The sequence below is a fragment of the Sminthopsis crassicaudata genome, chromosome 5, assembly GCF_048593235.1.
Source record: "Sminthopsis crassicaudata isolate SCR6 chromosome 5, ASM4859323v1, whole genome shotgun sequence".
NCBI classification, from domain to species: Eukaryota; Metazoa; Chordata; class Mammalia; order Dasyuromorphia; family Dasyuridae; genus Sminthopsis; species Sminthopsis crassicaudata.
Genome location: NC_133621.1, coordinates 20,491,234 through 20,506,239, shown reverse-complemented (window position 1 = coordinate 20,506,239; position 15,006 = coordinate 20,491,234). Strand labels below are relative to the sequence as shown.

Below are 15,006 nucleotides of genomic sequence, written 5' to 3'. Positions count from 1 at the left end.
AAGGCAAGTTTATTCCTAGAGGAACGCTTCTCTGTAAAGGAGCCTCAGCCGAGAGCCCCAAGTCACAACAACAAGCTCGGGGACCAGCTCTTCAAGCAAGGCCAGCAGGCAGAGCCGAAAAGCACCCAGGGAAAATTTGCCACAGCTCTGCCCCGCAGTTTTCCCCCTTTTGCTGAGTTCTTCCCTCTCCTTTCAGCCCCTGCTCTCATCCCCTTCCCCACCTCTACCCCCCCACCCCCAGACTTCAAGCATCTTTGGCCAATTGACAAAGTCTGGCCTTCTCTGACTGACTTCACCCCCATTTGGCTAAATTGCCTTTGAAGGGTCTCTAAGTCAATCATACCAGCAACCCCCATACGGGACTGCACCCACACTAGCAAGCTGCTTTCTTCAATGAGAGACAGAGACAGAGACAGACAGAGACAGAGACAGACAGACAGACAGAGGCAGAGAGAAAAAGATGGAGAGAGACAGAGATACACAGAGAGACAAAAAGTCTGAGAGAGGCAGAGAGAGATAGAGACAAAGAGAGACTGAAAGAGACACAGAGAAAGACAAGAGACAGAGATGAAGGAAGAATGAATGAATGAATGAGAGAGGAGGAGGGGAGAGGGAAGAAGAAAAAAGAAAAATGAGAAAGAAAAAAGGAAGAGAAAGAGAGGGCAAAACAAAAAGAGTGAGAGAAAGAAAGAAACAAAGAAAGAGAAAAGAGAGAAGGAAGGAAAGAAAAAGGAAGAGAGAAAAGAGAGAGGAAGAGAAAAGGAAAGAAAAGAAAGAAGAAAGGGAAAAGGAAGAAGAGAGAGGAGTAAGGAAAAGAAAAGAGAGAAAGAGAAAAAGAGAGGAAGGAAGGAAGGAAGGAAGGAAGGAAGGAAGGAAGGAAGGAAGGAAGGAAGGAAGGAAGGAAGGAAGGAAGGAAGGAAGGAAGGAAGGAAGGAAGGAAGGAAGGAAGGAAGGAAGGAAGGAAGGAAGGAAGGAAAAGAAAAAAAGAGAAAGAGATAGAAAGAGAGAAAGATAGAAAGGAAGGTAAAGAAAGAAAAAGAGAGAGAAAGGAAGAGAGAAAGAGAGGAAGAAAAAAAGAAAGAAAAAAGAAAGAAAGAAAGAAAGAAAGAAAGAAAGAAAGAAAGAAAGAAAGAAAGAAAGAAAGAAAGAAAGAAAGAAAGAAAGAAAGAAAAGAAAGAAAGAAAGAGAAAGAAAGAAAGAAAGAAAGAAAGAAAGAAAGAAAGAAAGAAAGAAAGAAAGAAAGAAAGAAAGAAAGAAAGAAAGAAAGAAAGAAAGAAAGAAAGAAAGAAAGAAAGAAAGAAAGAAAGAAAGAAAGAAAGAAAGAAAGAAAGAAAGAAAGAAAGAAAGAAAGAAAGAAGGAAGGAAGGAAGGAAGGAAGGAAGGAAGGAAGGAAGGAAGGAAGGAAGGAAGGAAGGAAGGAAGGAAGGAAGGAAGGAAGGAAGGAAGGAAGGAAGGAAGGAAGGAAGGAAGGAAGGAAGGAAGGAAGGAAGGAAGGAAGGAAAAAAAGAAAGAAAAAGAGGCAGGTCTTCTGACTGGTTCCTCGCACACACCCCCACCCCCACCCCTTTCCCCTGTCAAAGGCAGGAAAAATCTGCGTCTGGGGACTCAGTCTCCGCCGCCTCCCCCTCCGGCAAACACTGGAAAGGGAAAATCCATAAAGAATGGGGCAGTGGGGGCACAAAACTAATCTCGGTGCAATCATGCCCGGAAGGGAAAATGGGCCCCAGGACTTTCTTCCCTGGGCCTCCTTGGCTAGTCCAGGGTGGCAAAAAGAAAGGGAAAGTGCGCACTGTTACCCTCCATGTCGCAGGTGCGGCTTCTCGCCTCAGTGGCCTCAGTGGTGACTGGCAAAGCCCGTGCTTGCAGTTCCTGAGAAGGACAGGAGGGCTGGGTCACTTCCCCGCTGCCTGCTGCGGGCTGCTGCTGCCTTCGCAGCTGTCTAAGGGCGGCGCCTGCTGCTGCTGTTGCTGAGGCTGCCCCTGGGATCCTCTGGGCGTCCCCGAGCTTAGTGACAAATAGCTGCAGGTGGAATGGAACACACACGTACACCCTCCTTCCCCCTCCTTCTCTCCCTTCCCACACGAGTGCTGTGCGTTCATCGTGCACGACTTTCACTGCAGGGGTGCACTTAGTACTCCGTCCCTTATTAGCAAGTGGCATTCAGCCCCTGCTGCCCCTTTTTTGAAACTCCTTTGCCTCCCAAGATGCATCAGCTTTCCTGGACATGGGAAAAGTGAAGGCTCACAGACTAGAGCAGTCTAGCCCCTTTGTATTTACAGATGGGTAAACTGAGGGCTAAAGAGGCTATGTAGGCAGGTAGAATTTAAACTCTGTTCCTCTGTCTCCAAGAGCAAATGTTCTTTCCACTTTACATCCACTGAATTGGAGAAACCTCTTGGGAAGGACAAGCAGTAGAAGGAGAAATCCAGAGCCAGACTTCTTTAGGTTTTTTTTTTTTTTTTTTTTTTTTTTATTAAGAAGACCTGGCTCACTGCCTGGCACACATAATTGGAGCTTAATAAATGCATGTTGAGGGGTTGGTTTCTTCATCCCTACATGGGAATGCAAGTGAGTAGGGAAGAGTGGGGATGGGAAAGGTCAGCATACAAACTGCCTCCACCCCCACCCCCAGCCACCATACAGGAGGGAGGGGGAAGGGAAGAACTCTGGGGCATTGGAGGCTTTGGAAGGGGAGGGCTTTGGACCTTCCCTTATTTCAGTCCTTAGGTAGGGGATTAGGCTCAGGAGGCAGGGGGCTCACAGACATTCCCACCTGCTCCTCAGCTATGTGGCCAGGGTCCCAGGCTGGGTCTGCTTGCTTTGCAAGATGAGCCCATTGATATTTAGGCCCTGTGGCCATGCCAGCTTTGGCCAGCTTGCTTAGGAGAAGCCTATTTTAGGGCTGGGCAGGGCCTGCTGACCATTCAGTGCTTTTTGTTAATTTAGGAACTCTAAAAGTGAAGTTCTTTCTCAGGATTGAGTTTCAGGCTTTTGAGAATGGTTGGCTAGCAAGACTTCTGGGAGTGTAAGAGAGAAGGAGTGGGTATAAATGTGTGTGTGTGTGTGTGTGTGTGTGTGTGTGTGTGTGTAAGTATGTGTGTGTGAGTGTGTGTGTGTGTGAGTGTGTGTGTGAGTGTGTGTGTGTGTGTGTGTGTGTGTGTGTGTGTGTGTGTGTGAATGTACAATTGAGGGTGGTAGAGAGGGAATTTGATAAGGAGCAGAGGAGGGCCTGAGTCAGAAGCATGTCATATTGACCTTCAGAGGATCATGGAGCTGGAAGGTGATGAGGACCTTAGATTTCAGGTTGGCAGGAACTAGACAAGACTTCTAGCATTAGCCTTCTCATTTTCCAGATAAGGACTTAGCTCTTTAGAGAATGAGTGCCCAATGTCCCACCTAGAGGGATTTGCCCCCAGGATCTCTGACTCCAAAGAGGAGATGGTCCTAGCCATGTGGTTAATAAGGACCAGGATAGAATTTACACCTACATTTCCCCATTAGAAATTGACTCATGGTTCTTCTTTGAGTATGTTTCCTTTTAGCCATTCTTAAAACTTAACTTGTAGGTTTGAGGGGAACAATTTATAAATGTCAAGGAAAAAGAACACTGATTTCAATTTATGATTCCCATATGAAACATTTGGATACAAAGTACTGTAGGGTTTTTTTCCTATCCTGTGACAAATGAAAAATGACCACAATAGACAAAAAGATAAATGATGTCTTCTGGTCAGCAGCATGGAGTTCTCTCTTCCCCAGGGGAAGAAACAGGCTGTCCCTAGCCTATATAGGCTACATTAACATTCTAAAACTGGCCCAAGGAGTTAGTGATAATTCTGTACATTTTTGACATCAAAACTAAAATGCTTTTGTGTTCTCATTAGTCACCATATCCAGATCTTTAAAAGGTAAATAATCAGGGGATCTCTGATCTGGAAGGGACCTCAGAGGTTATCTTGTCCAACCCAGAGCTGACCAAGATTCCCCTCTATAATATACCCAACAAGTGGTCATCCAATCATTCCTGGAAGACTTTAAGTGAAAAGAAATTTACTACCTCTTAAGGCAGCATTTGTCATCTTGGAATTTGTCTCTTCTCTCTCAGTTTAATGGAGAGAGTCCCTAATCTAATTCAATGGGAAATTCTCCAAAGTCTCTAAGAAATAAACTGGAACCTGGGGACACATAAAATAATCAGCTTTCCCCTACATGTCTACCTCCAAAATCTGTATCTTTTCCCATGAGTTTCTACCTGAAGAAAGACAAGAATCATTTGGTTCTTCTCTTAAAGAAATGTCTCTCCTCTCCTTAACTCTCACAAAGACATATAGCACTGAGTTATCATTTTCTCTACCAATAAGGAGAATCCCATGCAAATGCTCCAGCCTCAAAACCTAGATTATCCTTTTTCTATTTCCAGCTTCTTTCTTTTCCACCTCATATCTCCTATCAGACACAGACTGAAATTACTTTTCAGATCAACTTTAGTAATTGTCAAGTCATCGAGAAAAATGAAAATCTGGTTTCAAACAATGCAAAATAAATTCACTTGAAAACATTGTGCAGGGTTTTCCTTCCTCCATCCTCCTACTCCCCACCTAATATCTTAATCCAAAGTCTTCATCATTTCAAGACACTGGCCCGAGAAAAAGAGTGATAGACAACTGCCAGAATATGAGCTACCTTTGCCAAAGTCTCTTGATAAAAGGAGCTTTTATTATTCCATGTATTATCAGAGATAAATAGAGTCAAAGTCAAATTTGGGTCCAGAGTCATCAGGCTCCAGTGTATTCTTCATTTTCCCATTCTAACATCTTCCTCCCCTCCTCTGGCAGTTACCTTTTAAGGCCCTTCCTCAGTCAAAGCTGGAAAGGAGCTGATATCATTTACACCTTGGCTGAAACTAATTCACACCAACATATTAACTCTCTAAGGTTGTTGCATTTAAGCCTTTTATCTCTTAAGTGCGGAATAAAAGACTGCCTCTTATATAAGTAATTTCAGGCAATAACTAGCTGAGTTGAAGGATTTGGAAAGAGGTGCAGAAAATCATTTTGGTCCTTAAATCAAATTGAGCCTAAGGCTGAACTTGAAGAAAAGCTAGTCACCTCTCTTTTAGAGTGTCTAGAACAGCTATTCAGAAGGGGGAAGGGGAACCAGACTGGTTCCTTCTTGTTATCACTTCTTATTTCTCATTTCATGGATTGGAATATTGAAAGCTGGAAGAGTTTAGAGACAAGCTAGTCCTATCCTCTCAAATTTTATATGAAGAAACCGAGACCCACAGAGAGACTTCAAATCCAGGGTTTTTAACTTCCCATTGAGCTCTGACTTAGGTCAGAGAACCTGACTGCAAATATCACTTTGATGTTGAATTTCTATTAATTAATCAAAGTGACCTTAAACAAATCCCTCCAAATCTCAAGGTCTTGGTCTTTTTATTGAGAAAATGAGGGAGGTTGAACTGCATAACTTCTAAGTGATCTCTCAATGATCTTTTGACATTTTACTGCCCTGTCTCTGTTCTAAGACAACCAGGTATCTAAACTCCAAAGCCCATTGTCATTGACCCTTTCCCTTGCCTCATCTGACATGGGTCTTTCCTAATCATTCTATACTCTCCCATACTTTTTAGCAACATGGATCACTCTTCCAGAAATTTGAGATCTTTGTGGTCCAAAGTTTCTGCTGCCTTGAGTTTTCCAGCACTTAGATCAAACAACAAAGAACTCGAGGAAAGGTGGAGGGGGGTGGGGAAGAAGAGAAGAGCATACTCAGTTTCTCCAGAAGCCCTCAACTAGGAAAAAGGGAGAACAAAAAAGCATCAAAGGAAGAATTCACTGGCCAAGTCCAAACAACTTCATTTATAGGGAATGGAAGGGAAGGATAGTAAATGAAAACCCCAGTGCTGGATGTAAGATTTGGGACTTTAAAAAAATAATGTGTGAGGATCATTATGTGAAAGAGGATTCTGTATTCTTAAGAATTCATGAGACCTAGTATGGCTTAGTAGCCATACATTTGAAATGTCAGATATGGAATTACATCAAAAGTTCTCCCAAAGTTCGTATAGCAGATAGTTGTCTTTCTGAGGAAGATCAAGGTCAACCTTAACTGGGATCTGACTCCACGTCCAAAACACTTTTTTTTTTGTTTTTTTAAATCATTTAGAATAAATCAGGACTCTAGGCAATTCAGACAATTGGATTACAACATAATTGGTTTCTTTGGTAATTGTGTTTTATTTTATGCATTTAAAAACATACTTCTTAGAAGAAGTCCATAAGTTTCACCATAATACCAGTGGAATCCAAAAAAGATCCACTTTGGGTTAAGATCTACTGCTTTAAGACTATGGTACTGATGATTTATAAACTAATGCTTCATTTTCAATCCTGAAAATTTGCTGAAAAATTATTGTTCTTAACCTTCTTTGCCAGATCTTGGCTGCTATTTGTTCCCTTAAATTCAAGGAATAGTTCTAAAGAATTGAGGTTTTTCCAATGTTCTTGCTCATAATCCTACTTGTAAGTTTCTACCCCTGGTTACCAAGTGACATCAATTAACCAGCTAGGCTTACTTTGCAGTTAGACATGGCTATTATATGCTAAAGTAGTGTAATGAGAACAATTAATATGGAAGTATGATACTGCTCCGCCAGTACACAAAGAGCCCAGGGGAAAGTGGTCTTGAGCTTAGAGAGAGACTCATAGCCCCTGGTTGCTGGAAGTCCTTCCTTCCCTCACCTTTGTGGAGCACTCATGAAGTTCTTCCCAGAAAAGCTGAAGATTTTTTTGCTGACCTTTGAAGTTGCTTTCCCTCATCACATGTAGATTCCCAATGCAGACACTTCTGTCAACTATTCTGAGAATACTGCTAGAATATTAAAGAAAAGTACAAATTCTCAGACTTCTGGAATATATATAACCCTCCTCCAACTGTAGGCAGGGAGTGGAGGAGCTTGAAAAGGAGACCAAGGTCAGAATTGTATTATTCCTAATCCTATGAGGTCTCCTTCTCTCTTCTTCATGATTCCAACTGTTTAAAGCTTTGGGGCTCCTAAGTGATTCACAATTTTATACCCCTAGGACATGGTCAAGTTTCCTCAGTCAATTTGGACATGGTTCCTATACAACATCATTCTAGTTCATCTAATGAATTTCAAAAATTGACCATTAAGTTTTTTATGCAATATAAATCAAGCATTCTTAACTCTGGGTATATATCCCCATATGTCCACAAAGCCTCCAGGGGTTTGTGATTTTTGGTGAGAATAAAAGCTCATGTCTTAATTTTTACTAACCCATTCCTGAAATTTATCATTTTCTTCAGTTATATAAAACCATTATTCTGAGATGGTCAAAGGAGTTATTGATGCAAAAACATTTTAAAACTTTAAAAAAAGATCTTAGGACACCTAGCTAAGAGAGACTTGATAGAGCATTTCAGTGAGAGTCCTAGAGAGCCAAGGCACAGGGGAAATACCCCAGATCAGTGAGAGCAAATCAAGTGGGACAAATACTGAGATGATGGATGCCACATTCATATTTTACATCGGCCCAGCACTCCCCACTGGAGCAAATTACAAATAAATAATATTTATAGAACACTACAAAGTCACTGCCATACACAGAACTTAAGCCCTGGCCTTCTCACCCCAAACCGAGGGAACTTTCATTTATACCATATTGCCTCTTTCCAAACATAGCACACTTCACTAGAAAGGGTAATGATTCTGAAGTCTGGGGGCATATATTCAAATCCCACATTTGATATTTACTAATTGTGGGACCATATGCAAATCACTTTAATTTGAGGACCTCAATAAAATGTGGGGAGCAAGTTACAGATTGATGGCTTCTGAAGTCCCTTTCGTCTTTAGACATCATATCCCCATCGCTCATCAACAATATCAGGAGTGACTGTCAAATCATTGCTCTGCACATTTTCAAAAGGCTAAGGAGAATAGTCTCTTATGAGTATCTTGAAGCTTCAATATAATTTCATTTTCCCTCCCTTCTGATGCTTAAAGCCCAAGGAACTTAGACACTGAGTGGATAATCATGTAACAACACAAGTTTTGAAAAGAACAATATAATAAGGAAGCTAAGAAAATGGATTTAGGATAAATGTGAAGGAAGAAAAATATTATTCCGTGCCATATCACATCCTTCTGGAAGTCTTGGGGACTTGAAGACTTCTATTGGCAAACTCCAGTTGCCAATGTTGGACTTTAAGAGCTAATGTATCTGTGTTCATGAGAGACAAGACACAGTCACTTACACAGTGAGTCTAGGCTTATAGACTAGATAGGACTTGATTTTGTGAAGTCATTTTTCAGTCATTATCAACTCATAATAACCCCACTGGGGGATTTCTTGGCAAAGATACTGTAGCGATTTATCATTTTCTTCTTCAGCTCATTTTACAGATGAGGAAACTGAGACAATCAGCACTAAGGGCTGGCTCAGCATCACACGTCTAATAAATGTCTGAAGCCAGATTTAAATTCAAGTCTTCTTGGCTATCACTGAGCCACTTGGCTGCCCTTTTCACTCTTCTGAAATCTTCACAGATATTATCCATGGCATGGGAATAACGATGCTGTATCCAGCAATGATGACTTACACATCCTAAAGATCCAACATCGCAGTTGTGTTTGGTAACTTGTTATTCTACTGTTTGCAGTTTCCCGGTATTGACCTTGATGCCAGGGCCAGGCTGAACTCACAACCTCCCATCTCTGGTAATGGGGCTATTTGTTGAAAATGGTTTTTTTGTTTGTTTGTTTTACATTAAAGAAATCATTCCTGGGGCAGCTAGGTGGCACAGTGGATAGAGCACCAGCCCTGAATTCAGGAGGACTCGAGTTCAAATCTGGTCTCAGACACTTAACACTTCCTAGCTGTGTGACCCTGGGCAAGTCACTTAACTCCGGCCTCAGGGGGAAAAAAAATCATTCCTGTTCTTTACTCTGAGGACTCAATGATTTGTTACTGTTGTTCCTCATTTGTTCTGGCAGAGGACCAATGATTTGTTAACAAGTACTGGATCTAACTTGAGGGGATTTGCCAGAAGATGGGGGCAGTCCCTATGAAAGTAACTTGAATCAGGGTTCAAAAAAGGGGAGATCATTCAAAAAACCTATAAAGAACCTAATGATTAAGATTAGCTAAGGGTAAAAGGCAAATTTTCTGTTTTGGTCAAAAACCTACAGTCTTTCCCTCCTAGATGTTTTTTTTTTTTTTTTTTTTTTTTTGTTTTGTTTTGTTTTGTTTTGTTTTTTAAACTATGTAAAAGAAGTCATTCTTTGCCCTTTTTCTTACCTAGCCTTAAACGCTGATTGGGCATTTCCTGAGTCAAACTGAGATCTGTTAAAGACCTTAGCTTAAAAAGGCCAAGGTCTCCCACTACATGGAATCTTCTTCAATCATCCTGATCTATAATTGGCCACAGAACTCAGATGGCTCAAGAGGGGGAAGTGAGGCTGGTGACTCGCATAGCCCTGCCTCACTAAATCCAATTCACTTGCATGTCATGGCATCACATCCCTGACATCAGGGTCTACTTGAAGGACAAACAACAACAAAGAATGTAGTAATCAATATTACATCCATAGCCTCTACTGCCCTTCTTCTAAGTATGTCTATATTTGGAAAAGATTAAATTTAGTGATTTTTCAGACCCTGATCGACATTTGGAAAAGGGATGATACTTAAGATTAATTTGTGGTGATTTTAGAGAAAAAATGAGTTCTTAACTCTTATTTAAATGAGCCAATTATGTACCATAATTGCTTCTGATATTTTGAATAAAAGTTTACTAAAAAGATGCATCTTCTGTACATGTAGTGGTTGGGTTTCAGTCACTGGAAGTAAAATCTTGGGAATATTTATGGACCAGACTTTTCATTAGCTTTAGTCTTGATATTTAAAAAACAAAAAGAAATGAATTCAAATGCAAATATCAGGAAAGAAGAGAGAGACAGGGAGGAGGAAGGAGGGAGGAAGTAAAGGAGGGAGACGGAGAGAAAGAGGGAAAGAGGGAGGGATAGTTGAATTCAATTGACATTGAAGAATCACTTTGTGTCTTTGAATTTTCCCCATTTGTTATTTTCCTCTCTCTTCCTCTATAGCTGTAGATTCAACAAAGCCTTACAAAAATCCCAAAGTGCTCTGAGCTTGTTTTTTAAGCACTAGGGAAAGAATAAGAATTCAGGACTATGTTGAAGATTTATGGGAAAGCTTGTTTTATTCCATAATTTAAATAATATATATTTTTTGTTTTAAAAAGAAAATGTGGAGTAATGATATCGAAGGTAGCTGCAGAGAGGAGGAAAGAAGGGAAGAAGCTGTCCCAAGAAACTGGAGTCAAACAAATTGGTTTGGTCTGAGAACCCTGAGGACTCCAGAGACCAAAGAACATCCCAAGAGATCCATTTTTTAAAATTTTTTTTTCCATCTTTAAAGTCCACAAACATTTACTCTGTGCAAGGCTTTGAGCCTGGAGTCTTTACTTTGTAATATTCATCATCATCATCATGGTTTCCATCATGCTTCAATGTTAATATGGCTCTTTCAATGTTATTTCATACCTGATCATTATTTAGTATTTATTGCTCCCTATCCTGCCCTTATCTGCTGGAGGATACCAATACCTTCATGGAAGAAAGGCCACAGGACAACTATAATTTTTCCTTTCAGTAGCAATTGAAAAGAAGCTATTTACCACCATCACCCTCCCTTCTCTTCTCCTTCCTACCATCTTGTATGAGCAGAATATGTCTTCTCCTTTTGGGAGAAGCAGAGTTGTTAAATAGAAAATTAATTGTTTCTACCAAGTTTTTCCAACTAAGTCCTCCATCAAGTTGACTGTTTTAGAAAGGGCAGGAAACTCAATCAAAATAAAAAGTTTCAATCCTATCAAGCAAACCACCATGAGACCTTGGGTAAGTAAGCTCACATTCTGGAATATCTGAATTAGAATTATAATAATTGAATTACCTAACTAAAGATGTTATCAACATCTTTCTTTTGGTTTAGAGCTCAGTGGTTTAAACTTCAGCTCTTTTAGTGGAGAATGTTAAGTCTTTCTCAGCTGTAATGATGTAATAGGACTCTGTGTCCTTCTATCTTTCCAGAGGGTGGGCCACTTGGCCTAGGGAAATTCCTAAAAATGATTCCCACCCACCTGAATCTCCCAGCTCTGGGAAAGCTATCTAGTTCCCACTCACACCTTTGCTATTTTCCTAATCAGGAAGTGGGTTTTTGCAGACTGGGACTGGGGACCCCCCCATTGCTGTTAGGGTATCTCTCAACCTTAATATCATATACATTGCTGGTGGAATTGTGAAACGATCCAATCATTCTGGAGAACAATTTGGAACTATGCTCAAAAAATTATCAAACTGTGCATACCCACTGGGCTAGAATGCCAGAGATTTTAAAAGAGGGAAACAAACCCACATGTGCAAAAATGTTTGTGGCAGCCCTTTTTGTAGTGGCAAAAAACTGAATTTATGATCCTTTCCTGAAGTCCACACTCAACAGTGTTCTGCCCCCCCCACACTTGCCTTTGTTTCCCTGATACCTGAAGTCCTATAAGAATCTCTAGAATTCCTTGCGTCTTGTTGGATACTTCGAGATGAGAGTTTGATCCAGTCTACTAGTTCAGACTCTCCATTAATAAAATATTAAAAAGTTCTAATCTCTATTTTGCCTCAGTTTCTCTGGTACTGCAGTACCATATAGAAACAATAGAGTTTAGCATTAAGTTAGCAAGCACAATCAGTGAAATAAGCTAACAGAAGACAGGGTAGAGGAAATTAATTTCTCACTAGTGGATGCAGCCATATACAACAGGCTCCCAAGTAATAAACTTCTATCAGGAAAGAGCTGGAATTGAATGCCACTTCTGGTACTCTTGGTCCTTTAGGTTCACTTGGTTTTCAGTTCACAAATATTTACTCTGTGTAAGGCCTTGGCTTGAACTCTTTACTTCATAATAGCCATCATCATCGTCACCATTGTCATTGTCATCATGCTATATAAATAAAAACTTGGCAAATTTCTTAATGTCTCTGAGCCTCGGTTTTCTCTTCTGTTCAATAAGGCATAATAATAGTACCTACCTCCTTACAAAGTTCTTGGGAAGATTAAATGAGAAAATATATGTGAATTAATTTGCAAACTAGAAAACCCCTTTACCCTTTACTCTGGACAATTGCAAAATCACCGTCTCTCTATGACAAATCTTATTGATTGCTTTGTTTTTCAAACTTAAATTTTTATTGTGAGATTTTATTTTTATGTTGTCTACATTTTCCAATGAATTATATTTCCTTCCCTTCTCAGAGAGTCATCCTTTACAATGAAGACTAGAAAAAGGTATGTGGGAAGTTCAGCAAAATCAACAAACATAAAAAATTTCAATGTTGCTTGCACAATCCATATCCATAACCTGCTATTTCTGGAAAGAAATGAGAGGAAGTACCTTCTCATTCCTCTTCTTTGGAGCCAAATTTTGTCATTAGAATTTTATAGTTTTCACTTTCAATTGTTTTGTTTTGGTTCTTTCCATTTAAATTGCCATCATGGTGGGATATATTGCTTTCTGCTTACTGTGAATCAGCTTATATAAGTTTTCTCATTCTTCTCTATACTGATCATATCTTATAGAAGAGAAATATTTCATGATGTTATATATATATAAATTTTTATATATATTATTTTTATATATAACTATTATATATATAAATATTTGGCAAAACTGATCAACGAATGCATTTCTTAGCAACATTTCCTACCTGTAGTCTCCTTCTTCTGCAAAGAAGAATAACGTGTGTTTTGCTATCTGTTTTCCTGGATGGGACCTGTAATTATAACTGGTCAAGATTTGGTGCCTTTTAGTGTTGATTTCATTGTTCACCTCATTCTGCTTTCTTTACTCTTCATAAGTCTTCCTGGACTTCTTGGAATTCTCTGTATCCATCTCCTTTTACATTGCAATAATGTTCCGATTGTGTGGGACAGGCGCTAGACCCCCTTACCCAAATTAACTAATCAGAGACATCTTCAGATAGAAAGAGAAAGAATTTATTTAGTCCCTGCAAGGAGGGGTCCAAGCACACCCAGGAGGCACCTCAGCTCCCAACATGTGCTGGACTTGATAAGCTGGAAATAATAAAGCTGATTAAACAACAAAAGATCCGAGTCTTTTCATTGGATGACTAAAAAGGAAGTAACCTTTATTGACCGAGGGTCACCAATGTTGTCTGCTTCCTGCGGGTCCAATCATTTCTTGTCACTTCCTAAAGCTGACCTAGGTCTGACCTTTAGAGAGCTCTAGGCCTAGAGATCATGAGACTTTCTGTAACCTGCAGGCCTCTGGGAATAGGGTTCATGTACCTTAGACCTAAGGTCTGATCTACTCCATCTTATAGACTTTTGGAGAACACTTCACCTGGTCTCACTCACAATGGTACATTTTGTTCAGCCATTCTTCTAGTCACTGGGCATCCACTTTTTTCCACTTATAGGCAATGAAGGGCCATATTGTTTAGAACATTGCACTAGGAAGAAGGAAAGCATGTTTGAATTCTGCTTCACACTGTACTTCTATATCCTTGGACAAGGCATTAAACTTATCTATCTGTAAGATAAGAATAATAATAGTATCTAAATCCCAAAGTTGCTGTGAGAACATTTGTGCTTACTGCCTCCTCCCAAACCAGCAGAATCTCCTATTTCACTTTTGTCTTCAGACATCCACCACACCATAGCCAGCACATAGTAGGTCCGTAATATTTACTTCTGATTGTTTTCAGCTTTTCCCTCCCTCTAATAGCTAATCCCATTGTTTTGGGGATTTCTATCTTCCCCAGAGCTAAATGTTTTAACAAAAGAAGAGTGCTCTTTTGAAGCCTGATGAAGCTCCATTAAATCTTTGTGTTAGGCTTGAGTCTTCTGGCCGGGCTCACTCATCCCTGTGCTGATGACTCAGTAGTCCCCAGGTGATGGGATGATATCTTTGGATCTGCTTTGTGGTAGGGAGGACATTCAGTTTCCAAATGGAATGGAATGCAACAGAAAACAAGCGAAATGGACCATTTGAATCTTTTCCAATGTCAGGGAGACACTGTCAGGCTGGATTCTCTATGTTCTCCTTCATCACTGCTAATTATGACTTTTCAGAGATTCTGGCTTCCTTTAACGAATATTCAGAAATTTAATGTAAAGGTTAATGATTTCCCCGTAATTGTACCATTTCTGGGAGTGAAGCAATTAAGCTGTTTTTAATTTCTGGACTGGAAGGGGAAATGCCAGCCCACGTTGTTATATTTTGTTTTATAATTATAGTTGTATTTAACTTTATTAGTGCATTATTGCTAAGGACAGTTTGGCATCCTGCTCATCCCCCACAACCATCTCTCACCACCACCAAACTCTCTGGTAGGACAATGTGAACTTGGGCTTACAGATGACCAGAGTTCACCGGATTTGACCATAAATCAGCAAATAATTATTAAATAACTATTATTTAGAAGACAGAGTTGGCAAATCATTCCTAGCTTATAGCATTGAAGAAATCGGAACTCCAATAAAAAATTTTTAAAAAGCAAGCAAACAAACAAAAAATGAGTCACAATTCTGGAAACTGTGGAGCCTTTATGAAGTATGATTGTGAGAGTGTATGATTGTGTATGGGTGAAAGTACTTGTAATTGTGGGAGTGTAAGAGCATGTGTCAGTGTGTGTGTTATGTGAATGTGACAGTGTGAGTGTCTGAGACCCTGAACAAGTTCCTTAACTTGTTGCCTAGGCAACTGTAAGACCATAAGTCTGAGAGCAGTTACTGATCAGCTTTGTTAGAGGGACATTTAAGAATATTTGGGGAAAGAGATTGGATCTAGGCCTTGATTTTACTAGTATAGTGAGGAAAATGAGAAAACAATTGAAGCTCAATTGAAGAGTTAAAGTCATGAAAGCCAAAAGGTTAAATCAGCTTT

The 15,006-nt window shown here is 39.9% G+C and overlaps 1 protein-coding gene across 2 annotated transcripts in view; it reads right to left on the bottom strand.

Annotated features, from left to right (window-relative positions):
• GADL1 (glutamate decarboxylase like 1) overlaps nucleotides 1-2,101 on the bottom strand; it is a 205,990-nt gene extending 203,889 nt beyond the window's left edge. The window contains exon 1 of one of the 2 annotated variants that reach the window (XM_074267624.1): nucleotides 1,797-2,101. In XM_074267624.1, coding sequence (XP_074123725.1) covers nucleotides 1,797-1,803 — 7 coding nt within the window. In that variant the 5' untranslated portion in view covers nucleotides 1,804-2,101. Of the gene's footprint in view, nucleotides 1-1,790 lie in introns of both variants that reach the window. The other variant, XM_074267623.1, reaches the window with a different exon arrangement.
• Between the last annotated feature and the right edge of the window lie 12,905 nt (nucleotides 2,102-15,006).